General features: G+C 61.6%; 2 protein-coding genes across 4 annotated transcripts in view; one reads left to right on the top strand and one right to left on the bottom strand.

The window, feature by feature from the left end:
- Positions 1–257: 257 nt before the first annotated feature.
- LOC126076199 (translation initiation factor IF-2-like) lies at positions 258–3,950 on the bottom strand. 3 transcript variants are annotated; one of them, XM_049884756.1, is made up of 5 exons: positions 3,630–3,950; positions 3,096–3,283; positions 2,224–2,560; positions 1,859–2,045; positions 258–1,080 (listed from the first exon to the last, which is right to left on the bottom strand). In XM_049884756.1, exons 1-5 carry the CDS (start codon positions 3,774–3,776, stop codon positions 992–994), a joined length of 948 nt encoding a protein of 315 aa, XP_049740713.1. In that variant the 5' UTR covers positions 3,777–3,950; the 3' UTR covers positions 258–991. The 3 variants fall into 3 exon arrangements, 2 of the variants coding, with proteins under 2 accessions (XP_049740713.1, XP_049740712.1); XM_049884755.1 differs by having other exon boundaries at positions 258–2,045; positions 3,403–3,941; XR_007517460.1 differs by lacking the exon at positions 2,224–2,560 and having other exon boundaries at positions 258–2,045; positions 3,403–3,939.
- PLXNB2 (plexin B2) overlaps positions 2,306–17,843 on the top strand; it is a 32,028-nt gene continuing 16,490 nt past the window's right edge. Inside the window, exons 1-3 of the mRNA XM_049884752.1 lie at positions 2,306–2,391; positions 13,584–13,640; positions 14,039–14,095. Of these exons, the coding sequence (XP_049740709.1) occupies positions 14,082–14,095 (14 nt within the window). The 5' untranslated portion in view covers positions 2,306–2,391; positions 13,584–13,640; positions 14,039–14,081. The remainder of the gene's footprint in view (positions 2,392–13,583; positions 13,641–14,038; positions 14,096–17,843) is intronic.

Genomic DNA, 17,843 nt, shown 5'->3' with positions numbered 1-17,843 from the left:
ACCCTAGCACAGGCCCTCTCATACCCACCATAAAGTCCCGCCAGTGCTGACTGGTGTGAGGGGCCCTCGCAAGTGCTATCCCTGAAGTTTGCCTCCTATCGCGACCCCTCCAGGTGCCCACAGTGGGGAGCTGCGGAGGCTCATGCTCCGCAGGGATTGTCCGCTAGGGTCATGCCACTGGAGCCTCTCTGAGCTTCAGACTCCTTGTCTTAGTTATCTAGTGCCACTGTAACAGAAACAGCACCAGTGGATGGCTGTAACAAGAGAAATTTATTGCCTCACAGTAAAGTAGGTTAGGAGTCCAAATTCAGGGTGTCAGCTCCAGGGGAAGGCTTTCTCTCTGTGTTGGCTCTGGAGGAAGGTCCTTGTCCTCAATCTTCCCGTGGTCGAGGAGCTTCTCAGGCACACGGACCCTGGGTCCAAAGGATGCACTCTGCTCCTGGTGCTGCTTTCTTGGTGGTATGAGGTCCCCAACTCTCTGCTTGCTTCCATTTTATCTCTTGAGAGAGAAAAGCTGGTACAGGCCACACCCCAGGGAAACTCCCTTTACATTGAGTCAGGGAGGTGACCTGAGTAAGGATGGTGTTACAATCCCACCCTAATCCTCTCAACATAAAATTACAATCACAAAATGGAAGACAACCACACAATACTGGGAATCATGGCCTAACCAAATTGATACATACATTTTTGGGGGGGTTGTAATTCAATCCATGACACTTCATCTGAGGGATGAGGCCAAGGGGAGGCCAGACAGTGGGGACTATCTGGCCCCTGCATGCCTTGAGAGGAGGGGCCGTGAGGCAGGGCCAGGGGAGGGGGTCCCTCTGGCTGTCACTGTCCACATCTCCTCACACCCTGCTAAAGACTCTCTGAATTGAGACTGGAGGTAGGAGTCTGCCAGGGTTCGGGGCAGCCAAGGTAGCCCATCCCACTTCAGTAATAAGGAGAGGTGAGGGATGTGAGTGGCCTTTTGGGCAGGACAGTCTGGTCAGGGTCCTAGGAAGTGACCACAGTTACAGCAGAGCAGGACTGAGACAGGCCATAAATCCATTTTGAGGAAGAGGCAAGCTGGAGATCCTGGAGGGAGAGTCACAGCTTGGCTGGTTGTAGGGGCCTCAGGACCATCAGCCCAGGAATGTACAACCACGTCTGCAGATCCCTCCTTCCCCTCCCACCCAAGAGCTCTGGTCATAGCCAATAGGACTGCTGGGCTGTCCTGGGCCACCAGGGGGACAGACAGGCACAGGGCTTGGGGGGCACACCTGGCAGAGTGGGCACCACTGCCCAAGGCCATATCTGAGGCTGAAGTGAGCAAGGCGCGGTGCCCTTACTTGGGAGTCACTGGAGCCATCCTGGGTTCCAGGTCTATCCTAGTGGCCTGTCCACAGCCCCCCTGGACAAGGCCACTGGGCAGAGCACAGCCTTGGGGGGCCTGGGTGTGGAATTCTGCTGGCCCCATCTTGTCTTCCAGACCCCCTCCTTCCCCTCAAGGATTGGGTCAGCTCTGGTCAGGCTGAGGCCTATCCGGGGTGGGGTCATGGCCTCTGCCCATCACCCAGAAGGGAAGCAGGAATTCAAACCCAGAAGAGACTGGAGCTCCACAGGGAGACCCTATCAGCCACCACCTACCATGGAGGGCCTCAGTGCAACATCCCCAGAGGCATCTTGGGGTGCAGGAGGGCCCCAGATTTCCTGAGACTAGGGAGGAGGAAGGAGGGCAGTGGGGACCAAGGGTGTGAGTTGGGAGGGGACTCCCAGCAGGTTCCCTCTTTCACTAGGAGGTTTAGAGAAAGGGCTGCGGGTGTGGCCCGTCTGTCCCCAGCCTGGGGTGCTGGCCCGGGGCCTTGGAACTCACGGGGGCACTTGGCAGCCTGAGGCTGATCTGGGGCCCCCCCCGGGGCCCAGGCCTGGGATTTTCCTGAACCCGGAGCACTCCTGGGCTGCTGCCCAGGCTGAAGGGTCTTCACAGTGGGCGCCGCTCCGTCCTGGGGCAGCAGCGGGCAGAGAAAGGGTGCTGCCCTGGGCCCGAATCCAGGTCGAACCTGTGGAGTAACTCGTGGTGCCCACTGGGGCTGCAGGGGCCGGGCCGGCGGGGGGTTGGCGGGAGCGCCTGGCCCGATCCCCTCCTCCCCGGCACCGGCCCCTTCTCGCCGCCTCGCCCTCCCCAGGCCCTCCCCTGCTCCTCGCCCGCCCCGCCCTCGCCCTCACCCTCACCCTCACCCTTCTCCCCTCGGTTCCCTCCCCGTCGGGGGCGGGGCCGGCGGCTCCCGCGCGCTCCGGCCCCTCCTCGGCCACACAAAGGCCCGTCTCCATGGCAGCCGCGCGAACCCGAGCGCGCAGCGCCGAGCGCGGCCCGGGCGCCATCAAGCCGCGGCGGCCGACGTGCAGGTACCGACGGGGGTACGGGCCACCGGGTGGGGGCGGGCGGGCTGGGCTGGGGGCTTTGCGATCTGCGCCGGCTCCGCGCCCCGGCCGGCCGGGCTCGGGGAAGGGTGGAGGGCGAGTCGGGGCCGCGGCTTCTGCCGCCGTCCGTCTGTCCTTCGGCCTCGGGGGAGTCCTACGGCGCCGAGCGGGAGCGGGCCTGAACGGCAGGGGACTCCAGCCGGGGCCCCGGGTGCTCCCCTGCCTGTGCGCCCCTCGAGCTGCTCCGGTCCCCTCTGGTCCCGGGCCTCTCTCCCCACACCTCCACCTCCCGGGCCGTCGGGATCGCGCACCGGGCCCTGATTGTACTGTCGTGCAGGCGTCCCAGACCCCCACCCCGCCCCACCCAGCTGCGATCCCGGGGTGCCTGGGTCCCCCGCGGCTAGGCTTTGGCAGCCCCCACCCCGCGCTCCCCGCCCTGGGGTTCCCTCTGTGAGGAGGACCTGGGCGGGGACCACCCGGTGAGCCCGGGTCTGCCGGAAAACGGCCTGGGAACCCGGGGACAGGGTGCCACAGGGGGCGGGGAACTAGAGGTGGCCAGGCACTGTCCCCTGGCTCTGGCTCTTCTCAGCTTGGCTCTTCCCCAGGAGCTCTGGAGTGGTTGCTTGGTGCTCTTTGGGAGGAAAGCTTGGGGGTACTCAGCCCTTTGACCCTTGACTTGTGCTCCTTACCTGCTGGTCCTGCACCTCCAAATGCCTCCTCCTTCAGGAAGCCCTCCGTGCAGTGAACCTTTCCTGCCCCTTTCGAGGACAGGTTGTTTGGCAGATTTGGGGGTCCTTCCTCCCCATCCAGGGGTCTCTGAGCTCAGGAGCTCCAGAGCTTCCTGCCACGTTGGAACTCTGGCTCCGCTCCCCAGTTCCTTGAAAAGATAGAAAGGGGTCTGTGTACACCATGGTCTGTGAGCAGGGGGCTCAGGACTGGGGGTGAGGCTGGGCCCCAAAGCTGATGTCCTGGGGCCTGGGGGAGGGCCCACCGGACCTGCTTCCTCCCTGGGGAACCTCCTTCCATGTTTAACTTTAGCTCCTGTACTTCCTGCCTCACATGTAAAGCTGAATCTCCCCTCAGGAGATTGGCTGTGCTGGGAGCAGAAGGTTGTGCTGCCCTGAAGCGATGGCTCTCAGCCTGACCACATGGCCTGGAGGGGGACCCACCCTGGGAAGCTATGCTCAGACTCCCTGGATCACTGGCAGTGCTGTGAGCCCTGCCTGGAGGTCAGGGAGCCATAGCTCGTAGGTCAGGTTCACGTGCTGGTGTACAGGGCTTTGTGGTGCCAGCCCTCCGCGTGGTGCTTCCCAATTCCTGGAGGAGACTGAGGGACAAGTAGGTGGGCTCCAGCAGATCTGAGCCCCCATCCTCTCCCACTTCCCACTATCCCTACTGGGGTCCTGCCTCAGTCTATGGTGTGGGGGGAGGTGGGGCCAGGGGCTCCTCACCCCAGGAGGGGAGGGAAGTTAGTGAGAAAAACAAGGGTTTGGAATGCGAGTCCCCCTCCCCCCGCCGGCTGCCTGCCAAGGAGGAATTATTTTGGTTTATCCAGCCGTGTCCAGCCAGTCGAGGGGGAGGTTGTGGGCGTGGGAGAGGGATCCACTTCCGGGCCGTGGGTTGAGAGCCCGGGAGGGAGGGACGGGCAAGTCCGGGCAGCTCTGCACCCGAGGCTGCTCAGACCGGTCGGGGGCGGGGTGGGAGCCAGATGCGTCACCCTGGGTTTGCAGGAGGCGCGGGGTTGGCCCAGTAGCAACAGCAACAGCAAGCCTCTCGGGGAGGCCATGGAGCAGGAGGAGCCCTGGACCCTGTCCTCAGGGTTGGGGGAGGGGCCAGTGTGGGGGCAACAGTACCGTGGTCTTCAAAGCCCTTTGAGGGGGTCTCCTGCACCTGAAGGCTTCCCTGGGTCTATGGGGAAGGAAGTGGGCAGGGGCGGAAGGTTAGGGATTACAGTGGGTTTCACTGCACAGCCTGGGCTCTGGCCACCTCAGAGGCTCTCTCCTCTCTGACTCCTGCCCACCAACTGACCAAGTGACCAGCAACTGACTGATGGACAGGCAGCATCCACTAGTAGTGTGTGCTTCCAGCCATCCCCAGCAGTGAGTCCCCTTGCAGAGCAGTCCTGGTGCGTGTGGCGGGCTTCGTGTGCGTGCGCCTGCGTGCGTGCGTGCGTGCGTGCGTGTGTGTGTCCTCACATCGGGGAGGCAGGGCCCCTCACATTGGGGAGGCAGGGCCGGCAGCTGGGCCTGGAGTGCAGCAGCCCCAGAGGCCTGGCCCCAGCCCAGGCTGAGTGAAGCAGAAGAGATGGGATTGGAAGGCACACCAGGGTGGGCCAGCAGCCTGGGGAGGGCCCATATGGCACACGCACCCTGTCAGGACTGGCGTGGTTGCAGGCTCTTGGCCCCTCCTAGGGCTCAGGCTATTCTGGGGATGTCACTATGTCCTGTCCCCCTGCCTCGAACTCACCTCATGGGTACTGGGGCCTATGGCCCCAGAGGACATGGGCAGGCATGTAAACTGGCCCCCTCCTCCAAGGGAGGAATGGGAGTGGAGGGGCTGCCCACTCGGTGTTATCTCCCTGAGAGCAGCATGTCCTCATCCACGTCACACTACAGCCTGAGCCTGCGTGGGACCCTGGTTCTTCCTTGCTGCCGAGGCATTTCCTGGGCCCGGAGCCCGAACTCTTGAGGGGAGACGCCAGGACTTGGACTTGAGCCTGGCAGCTGGCCCTGGAGGAGTCTACGGTGGCCGAAAGGCCAGGGCCCCCTGCTGTGAGGTGCATGCAGTTCAGCTGGTAGGGGCCCACTGAGGGGCAGGTCAATAGAGTGGCCCTGGGCTGTTTGTGTTTGGGGTGGCCTAGCTTCTGACTAATTGTCTTTAGGGTTCAAATTATACTCTTGGTTGGGAAATGGGGACCAGTGGCCTGTAATTTCCCAGTGGGGTGGGGCACTGGGGGTTGGAGGGGCACAAGGGGCAGCAACACTTTTCTCCTCCTCTGCCCTGTGGTTTCTCCATGGCCTCCCCCTCCATGGTTTCACATTCTCCCCTAGAGTTCTCCATCCAGCCCCACTGCTGACCAGCACACATGCCTCCCGGCCTGTTCCACCAGACCTCAGGGGACACGCTGGGACCCCTAGCCAATGGCCATGCTGCTCCATTGCCCCTGCTGTGGGCCTTCTTCACTCTGCCCCTTGGTTCTCACAGGCCTGTGACAGCAACTAGACCGGGAGCCCAGGCCGGCGGGCAGTGTTGAGGGGACACCCATAGTCCCCATGGTGATACCCATGGCCCAAGGAGGAGCCAGCCTGGTGGGACTGGGTCATAAAACGTCTCTCCCTGGTCACTGTTGAGGTTCCTGCCTCGGGCCGATGTTTGGTATGGGGGTATGGTGGGTCTCCACAGCTGCCAGGCATCCTAGTACACTGGGCGGGGGACTCCCCTGAGTGGGATCTTGGGGACCTGGGGACAGGCCTCCGTGCCCCAGGGAGCATAGCTTCTAAAACCCAGCTAGTTTCCTATTTTGATGCCAGCTGGGTCCTGGTCCCCTTGGGAGTCAGGCACTACCGGTACAAGAAAGGAGTGGGGATGGCAGCCTGGGGGCAGGGCACAGGGCCTCTGGCACAACCCAGGGCTCAGTGCCGCCCCCTAGGCCTCTCCTAGGGAAGAACAAGAAGGAGGAAAGGGCTTTACGTCAGCCTTTGCCAGGCCGCCTGTGTCCGTGCAGCACCCAGCACTGGGCAGGGTGTCTGCTCCACAGCCAGGACGCTGTGGTTGGTACAGGGCTGCGGTCTCTTTCTGGATGGCTTTGCTGCTCTGGCCCACCTGGGCCTGTTCAAACCACTGCAGGGGCAGAGCTGGGGGGCTTCTCAGAGGAGGAGCTCCAGCTGAGTGCTGAAGACGGAAGCTGTTTTCCTGGGCTGCACAAAGGGGCAGGTGTTGTCGGGCTGCAGGTGCCTGTGGAACAAGCCATGTGCAATGTGGGTGACCTGTCTCACCTGGGTCCTCACTGAGCTGGAGGCAAGTCCTGGGGGCAGTCGGTGGAGGACACTCCTGACTTGGCCAGAGAGCTGCGATCTGTCTTGGAGGACTGTGAGGCTTCTGCAGCGTGCGTGGTTCCGAGGGGGAGGGGGTGGAGCGGGAGCCACAGCCTGGGAGCAGCCGAGCCTCAGAGGATTTGAGGACCCACAGGACATGGGGACTCTGGGATGTGGGTGGGTCACAGCTCTCACTGTGTTTGCAGACCTGAGGCCCCTCCTTTGGAGGGGCGTGAATGTCAGTGACATGATTGAGGGCAGGCAGGGTGCCCCCTGTAGGCAAATGGCAGGTGGGAAAGGAGGCCCCCAGTCTTGCCCACCCAGCAAGCCTGAAGAGCTATTTTAAGTTGGGCAGCATGGGAGTTGGCAGGCAGGAGGGGCAGTGGGATGGAGCACTCCAGGCATGGCCCGCTGCCATCAGGCCTGATTTAGGGGGCCTGGGTGGTTGGGGGCTGCCCTGAGGGATCTTGGGGCCCAGGAGAGGATGTCAGGATGGGGCATGAGAAGCTAAGGAAGAGGAAAAAGGAGCTCAGCATTTAGGCCTGACCAGTGGTCCTGGCCTGACCCCAGGGAGGTTCAGAGGGAGGCTGAGCAACCCTCCGCCCCCCACCAGTCACAGGCCAGGACATCTGCATCGTTGCACCCCGGCCTTCCGGTCCCACTCTGAGCTTGGGCACTTCCTCTTGGAGAATCCCAGTCCCTTCCTCCTCTAAAAGCCCCTAGTCTCTTCCTCCCTGGGAACCTGCCACTGCTGCACCTGGCCTGGCCCCCCGAATGGCCTCTCTGGGCATGCTGGGCTGACCAGTGCTGAAACCTGTGTGGGACCCTGGCCACAGAACCTGGCCCAGGGGCGCTTCCCTGAGGCTCTTTGTCTGGGGGCTCCCAGGCGTGTGTGCCTGCACATGTGTGGTCACGTGTGTGAGCGGTGGCTGGTGAGTGGCTTGGCGCAGTGCCCCGGGCTAATTATGGGGTTCACTGGGAGGAGGTGGGGCCGGGGTGACCGCCAAGGTTGCCATGATGACGGGGAGATTACAGGCCTTGTTTTCTCCTCATTCAAGAGGGCCTCACCCCGATCCGCCCCCCATGCCCACACCCCCTCCAGCACATGCCCGGGAAGGGGGTGCTGCGAGGCCTGATCCTGGGCCAGCTGCTGCCACCATAAGTCTCAGGCCACCCTGCCCAGTAGCTTACAGCCAGGACCCAGCGGGGGACCAGACAGCTGTGCTGGGTAAGCCTGGGTGCACAGGGAGGAAGTGAGGAGTGTCAATGAGGCAGTTTGGGGGTGGGGCTGGCTGCCAGGAGGTGGGGCAAGCACCAGCCTCTCCCTGCTGGAACCTCCGGAATCCCCCTGGCAGGACCCCTCAGCCTCTCTGCCCAGCAATCAATCCATCAGGGACAAGGTGCTCAGCTCCTCACACAGAAACTCCTTCTGAGCCAGGGTGCCTGTCCTTGCCCTGCTGAGCTGACCTTGTCCTCACAGAAGCCCTGCAGTGTTCCCCCCACCCCCACCCCCCCGGCCTGATCCTTCTCATTCTTCAGAGGGGCCTCCCTCCCGATTGCTCAGACCCAGTCAGGTTCCCTCTATCGCTCACCACTTTTGTCCTGCCCCCCTAATCCGACCACAGTGACTGCTGGTAAACCTGTCTTTGGGTGGAATGTTTGCTAGCCGAAAGTTCCCTGTTCTTGCCATCTACCAGTGAGCAAAGACAACTCAGAAGAAGCAGAGATCCCACTTACAGGGAGGGTGGAGGCATCACCCTGTCATTGTGGTGCGAAGGAAGCTCCCCGTTACTTTGGGGCTTATGGCTGAGCAGATGTGGGGTCGTATGGCCAGAATTTGGGTGTCCACCAGGCTTGGGGCATCGGTGGAGTGTTCTGACCAGACAGGCTCTAATGCAGAGAGGGCCAAGGGCAAGGCCAGAATGGGGAGGCCAGAGAGGGGCCGCGGCCATCATCCAGGGGGTCATCAGGGTGGCTGGGACCCAGGAGGGCACCATAAGGAGAGGGACAGTGGGTCCTTTGGGCTTGGTGGGGACTAACAAGGTGGGTGTGGGAAGGGGGCACTGGCCAACTGGGTCCCACTCTCTGTGAGGGCCCAGGAGGATAGGCTCCAAGGAGGACCACTAGGTGTGGCTCCAGGACTGAGGGAGGCCCAGGTGGCCAGGGCTGCAGGCAGCCACAGAAGGGTATAGTGGAGATGTGGGGAGGGAGCGCCCTGGCCACAGGTCAGAAGCCCAGCCTAAGTGAGCACCCACAGGTATTGGGGCTTCAGAGGGTGGACAGATGGTGGGAGGGCTGAAGCTTCTCTGGGCAGTCCCCTCACCCTGAGTCCAGGGCCTGTGACCTCATCACAACCAGCCAGATACAGCTTCTTATGCTGGGACCCAGAGCTGAGACTGGGGTGGGGGTCAGTACCACCCGCCAGAGCCCAGGCTGATGCGAGAGGCCCACCCGGCCCCCAGTAACCCAGGCTGGGAGTCCAGACTAGTGAAGGGAGGAAGGCGCCCCCCCGGGGACCAGGCTAGTGGGGCGCAGGTGGCACCTGTGAGAAACTGAAGCAGGGCTCCCTCTGGCTATGACGTCAGTCTGTCCCTGGGGCTCAGCCCCGCGCCCTCCCAGCCCTGCTCCTGGGTGGGCCTTCGCCTGGGTGAGCCTGGTCGTGGAGCCCCTGCCTGGGCTGGGGGTCCTGCGGAAGACTGCTGAGGGACCGGGAGCAAAGCCTCCTCCCGGGCTCCGCGGCCCCGGATGAGTCCGCAGCTGGGTGGGGGTGGGAACTCTGAGGACTGACCCGGGGAACAGGCGGGGCTTTGGCAGCTGGGCGGAGAGGATCCCGCCAGGTGAGGTACTGTCGCGCGCTCCGCGGCGCGGGACCCAGGTGAGCGCAACTTAAAGCCGGCTGAGTGGACTCGCATGATTGTTTTCGCCGCCGTCATTGTCACTCCTGGTCAGGGTCCTCCACGGCTTACGCCCGCCCGGCGCGTCCCGGGGTCCCAAGGCCTGGTGAGGTTGCCAGAGGGCCAGAGTTCACGGGCTGCACTCAGTGGGCGCTTGGGCCTGGGGTGCAGGGGCCGAGGAGGTGGCGCGCTCCCTGCCCGCGGGGCGCAGTGAGTCACCGGGAGGGAGCGGGTGGGGCGCGGGCGGTGCCGGCTGAGCTCAGACAGGAGGCACGCAGGGGGCGGGGGGGCAGTCGGTCTGGGCCTCCACGGCGGCTGCGGGGTCCTGGGTCCCGGAGCCCCGGGGGTGCGCGTGCTTCCTGGAGAAGGTGCCGCGGTGGTTCTTGCCTTCCTGGCCCCTGGGGCCCGGCCTGCTTGTTGTTTTCAGGTAACCGCCCCGCGCGCTCTCGGGGGAGTCTGGCAGCGGCGCCGTCGGTGGGGGTCCGGCACCTGGGTCTGAAGGAGAGGAAGGAGACCAGGGCTCCACGCCCGGGGGCCACCCTCACAGCTGGATGCCCGCCCATGTGCAGACTGGGAGACGGATTCGGAGACCCCCCCACCCCGCTGATGTCCTGCCCCGCCTCCCAAAGCTGAACTTTGACCCGGGGCGCCTGGCAGGGTGGGGCTGGGTGCGGGGGACGTCAGCCTCGCCCTCGCCGAGGTCTCCTGCGCGCTCCCTCGGGCCAGTCCCTCCTCGCATCCATCCAGGGTTGCCGAGCTGAGCCTGGGCTGCTGTTCTCCGAGGGTCGCAACCCGGGGGGGTGTGGAGAGTTGGGTCACCGCCCAGGAGAGGGTGCAGGCAGAGGCGGTAGGCGCTCGCCTTCTCCGCGGGCAAGGAGCCCCCCAGCTTGAGCCTTCCCTCCCTCCGCGCTTGTTTTGAAAACAGCGAAAGCTCGGATTTGCCGGCGCCGCGGCTTGTTTTGTTTCCTCTGATTTGTTTAACGCTCCCGGCTAATTGCAGATTTGCATTTTCGTCGGGAGAACGGAGGCTCCGCCCCCGCGCTGCCAGCTGTCTGGTGGGGGAGGAGAGGATCCCCGGTCCCCCTCCATCCCCCCCCAACCACCCGGCTCCGACAGCCACCCTGGGACACCCCTGGCCTGTCCTTGGGGGCCGAACGGCCCCTGCGCCTCTGTCGGAGACTGCCCTCCCTACACTGGGGGCCTCTAGGCAGGGCCTGTGCCTCCGAAGGGCCCCCACGTGGTGCTGAGCCCCCTCCTCACCAACATAGGTGGGGGTTTGCGCCTGTCCCGCCCGGTCCTGAGCCTTGTCGGAATCCTGCCTGCCTTCTCCCCTGTCGCCAGTGCCTGGGTCTCTGTCTCCAACCGTCTCAGCCCCCTCTGGGTGCCTTCCCCACCCCCTCGCACCTCTTTTGTCCCTGCCGTCCCTTGCCATCGTTCCTACCCACCTTCTCCCCTAGTATTGGAGCCTGTGGACCACACAGCCCCCTCCAGCTATGCCCCCTCCTCCCACAGAGCCTGGCCTGCTTTCCATTGTTTTGATTTTAGCTTGAAGAAATTGCTCAATCTGTGTTTGCTCGAAAACCCCACATGGAAAGAACCCCATTCTACCCAAGAGCCCTCCTGCAAGGGATCAGGACCAGGCAGGGGAGGAGGGCGAAGCTGGGGGGCCCTGATAGCCCCCCTGGGGCCTTGTCAGGGTGTAGGGACACTGTCCTTCATGCTTTCAGGACCTCCTGTTTACAGAATCTGGGGCTTTGGGGGATCTGGCGTCTACTGATCAGATTCAGAGAGGAACCTGAGGGTGGGAAGCAGACAGAGACATCAGCCTGGGACACTGGGGAAAGGAACCCCCCCATCAGGGTTCTGTCTGGGAAGGAGATACCTCAGGCGGGTGAGGCCCCGGAGAGACTGGCTGGGGGTGCACAGGTGCTTCTGGCTCACCCCGAAAAGACAAGGTGACACCATGATGCAACCATTCCCTGGGGCCTCCTCCCTGCAGGCACAGCTGTGAGGGTTTCCACACACACCCACCCACTCATACCTGATGTAACCCTCTGAGTGAGTGCTGGGGTTACCCCCATTTGACAGATGGGGAAACTGAAGCACAGGGTGGTTTTTTTGTTTTGTTTTGTAATTTGCCCTCATAACCCAGGTAGGAAGTGATGGAGCTGGGACTTGAACCCAGTAATTGACTCCAGAATGCTGTCCTGGGGTAAGAGGTGTGACTGCGGCCATCCTGGTGAGAGGTCAACATGGCCGTAGGCCTGTGGGCAGCGCAGGAGAATGGCCTTTTTCTGGGGGTGGCAGGAGTGGACCTGGTCAGACCCAAGGGCAGGAGATAGAGCCCAGCAATGTCAGGGCAATGGACAGGGTGGGAGAAGGAGAAGGCCAGGGCTGAGCGGTGGACAGAAGAGGCTGGACTTCAGGGAGCTGGGAGGGCCCAGGTCTAGGCGGCTGAGGGAAGAGAGGAGGGTATCGGGGTCCAGGCTGGATTCTGGAAGAAGCAGTGGCTCCCAGGAGACAAACACTGGGAGCAGAAGTCCATGTCCGTCCCCACCTGCAGGGCCAGGGAAGGGTGGCCAGGAGCTTGGCTCCCAGCAATGTCGATGGGTCACCTCAGGGGCCGAGTGGGTGGTGGTGGGGTGCTGGCTTCCCAGCCACAGTCCTGGCTGTGGTCTCAGGAGATGGGTGTCCTGACGAGGAGGCCAGCCTCTATCAGCCTCTGCTGGGGCCTGGGTTATCTGAGACCTGGGTGGAGGTGGCATCGGCAGGCAGGAGAAGTTGGGGGTGAAGGGACTGTGAGTACATGTGTACACTGGGGCCAGGGGGCAGGGCTGCAAGTCCTTGTGCCATCTGTGCATTGGGGACCCAGCAGCCTTTACCTTCTCTGCCTGCAGCCTTATAGCTACACAGCCCCAAAGAGGCCTCCCTGCTCTGTAACTTGGCCACTGAGTTTGCCTTTGGAGCGGCCTCCCTTCACAAAAGCTGTGTTGAGAGTCCAGGGCAAAAGGACACCCCTCAGCACCCCCACCCCATACACACCCCTTGCCAAGGAGCCCAAGCCCCTCAGCCAAGTTAACACTTCACTGCTCAGCCCAAGGCTGGGATGCTGACGAGACCTCACAGGCACGAAGTGCTGGTTTGTGTGTTCACATGGGGCTCTGCCCTTGGCCGTCTCCCTTCCTCTGAAGCCCCTGCCGTCTCCCTTGGATCCCCCGCAAGTCCAGCCTGGGTCCTGTCTCCAGGAGTGCAGTGGGGTAGGGGCGTGCAGGGAAGTGGGCTGCACGGGGTAGGTCAAAGACCCAGGTGGTGTGGCAGGGGGGAGGGAAAGTTCTGAAGGAAGAGGCACTGGGGGCCAGGGCTGGTCCCCAAGCAAATGGGCAGGGCAGGGGACATGAGTGGTGGCTGGGGTCCGGGGTATAGAGCTGAGGCTGAAGGAGAGGCCACCGAGGATCTGGGAAGCTGAGTCCTGAGAGGCAGAGGAGGGCCAGAGGGAGTGGGCTGGGGAGGCAGTGAATACTGTTATGTACAGCTGTTTGTTTTCATTAGACAGGTAATATGTGAATATGTTCTTTGCAATTTCTGAAAAGCCAAGTAAGATCACTTTACTCCCCCACTGCTCTTTTCAGTATGGATCCAGAGCTGTTGGATCTTCCCAGCAATTAAACCGTGTGTGCCCACATGCACTTGTCGGCCGCAGTCAGTTGACTCCAACTCAGCAACCCTTTGTGATGGAGTAGAAATGCCCCATAGGGTTTCCTACGCCATAATCTTTATGGAAGCAGATCGCCAGGTCTTTTCTCCCTTGAAGCCACTGTGGGTTCCAACCACCTATCTCTCAGTTAGCGGCTGAGGACTTAACCACTGTGCCGCCAGGGTTCCTTCATATATATTTACACCTGTGGAATTAGATGGAGAGGGTTGAGATACCTGGACTCTTGCCCCAGCCTTTCCTGGGGGCAGCACAGACCACCAGCTTTTATCTGCCACGCCGTTTTCCATGTTTCCTCTTGATGGGCACACATAGGCCCCGGTTTTTTACTATAACAAACCATACTGTGCCAGGGATCCTGGAGCTGGGCCTGGGCTCTGCACATACATCAGTGTTTATTGGGGGTGGAAGGGGATACAATAGCAGGCATTAACTGAGAGCTACAGTGTAACGGGCACTTGTGAAGCTTTTCATGAATGAATTCATTTAGTCCTCACAAAAACCAGGGGAGAGCTCACTGTTGTCTCCATTTCACAGATGAGGAAAGGAGGAGGCACAAAGAAGTTAAATAACTTGCCCAAGGTCACACAGCTAGTAAGTAGAAATGCTGGGGTCCGGAAGCATGCATATTTTTCAGGAAGAGTTTTTTGCTTAATCAAAGTAATACTTGTGCTTAGTTTTAAAAAGGCAGACAGTACCAAAAGACAGAATTAACAAAGACCGTCTCCTCCTGGCCCCCCAGCCCCCGACCCAGGGGGAGTTTGAACAGAGGAGAGAGGGGCCTTTCCCACTATGTTCTGGAAAGACTTTGGGTGGGGGTTCATGGCTGTGCTGGGTTGTGGGGGGATGAGGGGACAGAGGAGGCTGGGGCCCCTTGCTCCAGGATGGCAGAGGCCAGGTGGGGTTCCGAGGGCTGTGGGCTGTCCTTTACCCCCAGGAGTAGGAGGGCGAAGCAGGCCAGGCTCGTGGAGTGACCCGTCTTTCCTTTGCAGCCTAGAAAACCTTGATGCCAGCTTGTAGCCGAGACTGAACTGGATGCGGAAGCCTCGGTGAGTGGGGGCTACAGTCTCGGGGACAGTGGGGCTGGAGGTGCTTCCAGCTTCCTTGTGGTGGCCTTGAGATTCTGGTCTGGCCAGGTCCTCCCTATCAGCCCCTTCCAGGGGAGTGTGGGGCTCCAGTGGGCAGGGGCCCAGTATATACCTATCTGCCCACAGGAAGAATGGGGCACTGCAAGACAGTTTGGTTCTGCAGGCCCGGCTGCTCTCAGAGGTCCAGCTGTGCTGGGTCATGTGGGCTCCAAAGTGAGGCTGGAGCAGTGTCTGGGCACTGAAGCACTGGTTTCTGGAACGATGTTGTTAGGTATTGTCAAGTCGATTCTGACTCATACGGACACCACGTGACAGAGCAGAACTGCCCCATAGGGTTTCCTATATGTCAACAAGTCTTTTCTCTGACGGAGCCACTGGTGGGTTCGAACTGCCAGCCTTCCTGTTAGCAGCTGAGCACTTACACAGTGAGCCACCAGGGCTCCTTTTTCTGGAAAGGGAGGGCTGGGGGGACAGGCCTCCCATGCTATTCCCTCAGCCACCCTCTGCTAGAGTCCCGGGGGCCCTGGGGGAGAGGGGGCGCCTGTCCAGGTGCTTTCCGGGCCAGCAGCAGCCAGTTTGTGCAACTTCTTGAAAGTGACCTCCCGCCTCCAGCAAGGAAGGTGGCTATCTGATGCCCCTGAGGAAGTCTCCACAGCCCAGTGACCAGGGGTCCCTGGCCACCTTCAAAACAGGAAGTGCCTGCTGCCTGCCCGTTCCAGGAACGCCGGTGGCAGGAAGCCCCCCTGGCTGTGCCTGGTGCCTCCCACATGGCTCTGCCACTGGGTCAGGTGGATCACCCTTTGCTCCCAAGCTCCAGGGCTGGCCAGCTAAGTCACCTGACATCTCTTTGTCCAGGAAGTGACCCCAGTCCCTTCTGCCACCCTCAAGGCCTGGCCCAGCATGGGTTGTTGGAACACAGGGATTTGAGCCCTTGCTCTGCCCATCAGAGCCCCTGGGTGGCTGCCCCTGCTCAGAGGGCATCCTGGGGCAGGGATCCCTGGTCCCAAGGTCTCCGGGCCACAGTTTTCTCGGCAGCAGCAGGTGTTCATCCCCTGGATACACACATGCACACTCACAGCGGTTTTAACTGAGCACCTACTGTGCGCACTCCCTGGAGGCCCAGTGCGTGGACAGGCTGTGGTCCAGGGGGCTGCTTAACTAGAACTGTCCCTCTGTGCACTGTGACCGCTGTTACCCTGATCCTGTGTGGTAGCAGCCACAGGGAAGGAGTGGAGGTGCCCCCTCTCCAGCCAGGGCACAGGCAAAGACCCAGGTGCGGGGGGCTTGCAGAAGGGGACGCTGTGGTCAGGCCCTGCTGGGGCGCAGGGGACCAGGGTTGGGATCCCCAGTTCTTTTCCATGGGAGGAGTAGAGTGAAGGTTTCTCCCCCAGTTAGTTAGCTCTGAGTGTGAATTGTGACTGCACTGGCTGTGGTCTGGGGGCGGGGGAGGCCGGTCCCACTGTCCACCGTGCCCACAGTCTGGATTCCAGGCCTCCCACCATCTGATTTGATGAATTGAGGCCTCGCCTTGCGGTTCGAGGTGGCTCCAGCTCCGGCAGCTCCGCAGCTCCGCCCGCCCCTCCTCCCCCTCTCCCCGCCCTGGGCTCTGGGAACGTTCCATTGATTTTCCGCTCACCGCTGCGCCGGAGCGGAGCCAGAGCCTGAGCCGGCCGCAATGGAGCCAGGGGAGTGGGCTCCGCGGGCAGCTACGCAGGGACTCGGGTGAGCTGAGCTGGCTGTGTGCTCAACCAGGGAGCCCGGGATGCCGCCCCACCCTCGCTGGTGCCTGGGGTGGACTTTGGACTTTGGCTTCCACTAGCTAGGCCTAGGGGAGGGCGGGACGCCAGCGAGGGACCCCGCCCCCCACAGACTGAGGGACAGACATGGGGTTGGAGGGAGGGGTCTGCAGGAGGCCAGGGGACTGGGGCCAAGGCTCTCTCGCCCCACAGGCCTTGCTCATCCAGGGCGGGTGTCATTGTGCTCTGTGGAGCCAGGCATGACAGGGAAAGCCTGCCTGGTGCTCCCGGGGCCTGAGCCTGGTCCTTGACCTCTCCCCTGCACAGACAGAGGAGGGCTGTGGGTACCAGTCTGGGTGCCCCCAGTCCCGAGGGCTTGTTCAGTCTTCCCTGGCTCTGGCTAAAACTGCCATCTCTTCTCCCCAACCTGACCCCATCTTGGTGTGGCTTGGGTCACGCTGGCTCCTCTCACCCCCACAGTCACCTTACCCCTGCACTGCCCAACCCCTCCACCTCCAACCCCCTACCCCCAGGCAGCCAAGGGGATCCCACCTGAGGCCCTGCTGCCCACTGCCTTCCCTCCAGGCCAGACCATCTAGCTTCCAGCCACAAGCCTTCAGGCCAATGTCCCTTGCTGGATCTCCCCTCCCCCATCCCCCCCCCCATTGCTCCCAGGGGGTCCCCAGCAGCTGAGCAAGAATTGAATGCTCTACCTCTCAGGGAAGGAGGGTGGGTATGTGCAGAGGTGGCTGGGACCCATGATCACTGGGCTGTGGAGATTTCCTCAGGGGTATCAGACAGCCATCTTCCTGGCCAGAGGCCACAGGTCACTCCCAATAAGCTGCATAAACTCTGGCTGCTGCTGGCCTGGAAGGCATCTAGATGAGCACCCCCTCTTCCTCAGGGGAGTGGGGATGCCAGTGCTCTACGTCTGGTCCTTGCCAGGCCCTGCAAAACAGAGGGCTTACTACTTTGTCGGGCTTTGCTTCTTTCTGTACGTGGTTGCAGTTCCTCAATGGTTTGAGGAAGTCTGGGAGAGTCAGAACAGGGATGCAGGAGGTGGACAGAGAACAACCAGGAGGTTCCTGTTGGCCCAAGCCAAGAAAGGAGCAGGCTTGAAGTGAGAGTCACAGGGGCCGTGAGGAAATGCCACCCAGTCCCAGAAATACACAGCTTCCCCCCATGTAGCAGAGCAAACCCCTCTGCCTTTCTGGAGGAGACAGAAAACAGGTGGGGTTGGAGCACTGAGGGCAGGCGAAGTGGAGAAGAGACGCAATGGTCAGCAAGAGCCATGTGATGGGTGGCCAGGGTCTCTGCCTGCGCCAGCCGTGTGCCTCAGTTTCTTCCCCTAAAAAGTGGGATAATAGGGGGAGAGTAGAGGGTCAGCAAAAAAGAGGAAGACTCTCAGCAAGGTGGATTGACACGGTGGCTGCAACAATGGACTCAAGCATAACAACAATTGTGAGGATGGCGCAGGCCTGAGCAGTGTTTCATTCTGTTGTATGTAGGGTTGAATTGACTCAGAACCAGCTCGATGGCACCTAACAACAACAAGCAGTAGTCACTCTTTAAGGGGATTGTTGTGGGCTCAAGGGAGGAAGTCCATGGGAAGTGCCCAGGTCAGGCTTGGCCCAAGCAAGCCGGTGTAGATGTCAGCCGCTGCCAGGTACACCCAGGCGTGACCATCACAGGGTGGTGTGACGTGTTTCTTAGTGTTTATGTTTGGTGGCTTGTTGTTTCTACACTTACACTAAAAAAAAGGTGAATAAGAGAGCATTCTGAGAGGTGACGTTTAAGGGGCTTTGAAGGGTGCAGGGTTGGGGCCATGCACATGGGGTTTGGGAGGCCAGAGCTGGGCCAGCCCAGGGAACATGACTGCAGGTCCAGAGTGGGGTCGCATGTATGCATCAGGAGACAGCAGTACAAAGAGGTGACAGGGAGGCTGCTGGTGGGACTCTGACAGGGATAGAGCA

Source organism: Elephas maximus, chromosome 4 (assembly GCF_024166365.1).
Source record: "Elephas maximus indicus isolate mEleMax1 chromosome 4, mEleMax1 primary haplotype, whole genome shotgun sequence".
Classification (NCBI taxonomy): domain Eukaryota; kingdom Metazoa; phylum Chordata; class Mammalia; order Proboscidea; family Elephantidae; genus Elephas; species Elephas maximus.
This window is presented reverse-complemented; position numbering and strand designations above follow the sequence as displayed.

Excerpts from the sequence above, each read along its gene's own strand:
- LOC126076199 (XM_049884755.1), bottom strand. The coding sequence starts at position 3,432 with ATGGAAGGAGGTTCCCCAGGGAGGAAGCAG. Across the intron at positions 3,284-3,402 it reads GTTCCCCAGGGAGGAAGCAG|GAACTGGGGAGCGGAGCCAG; the intron begins GTCCGGTGGGCC and ends TATCTTTTCAAG. Across the intron at positions 2,561-3,095 it reads TGGAGGTGCAGGACCAGCAG|GACTCCCCCGAGGCCGAAGG; the intron begins GTAAGGAGCACA and ends TCGGCGCCGTAG.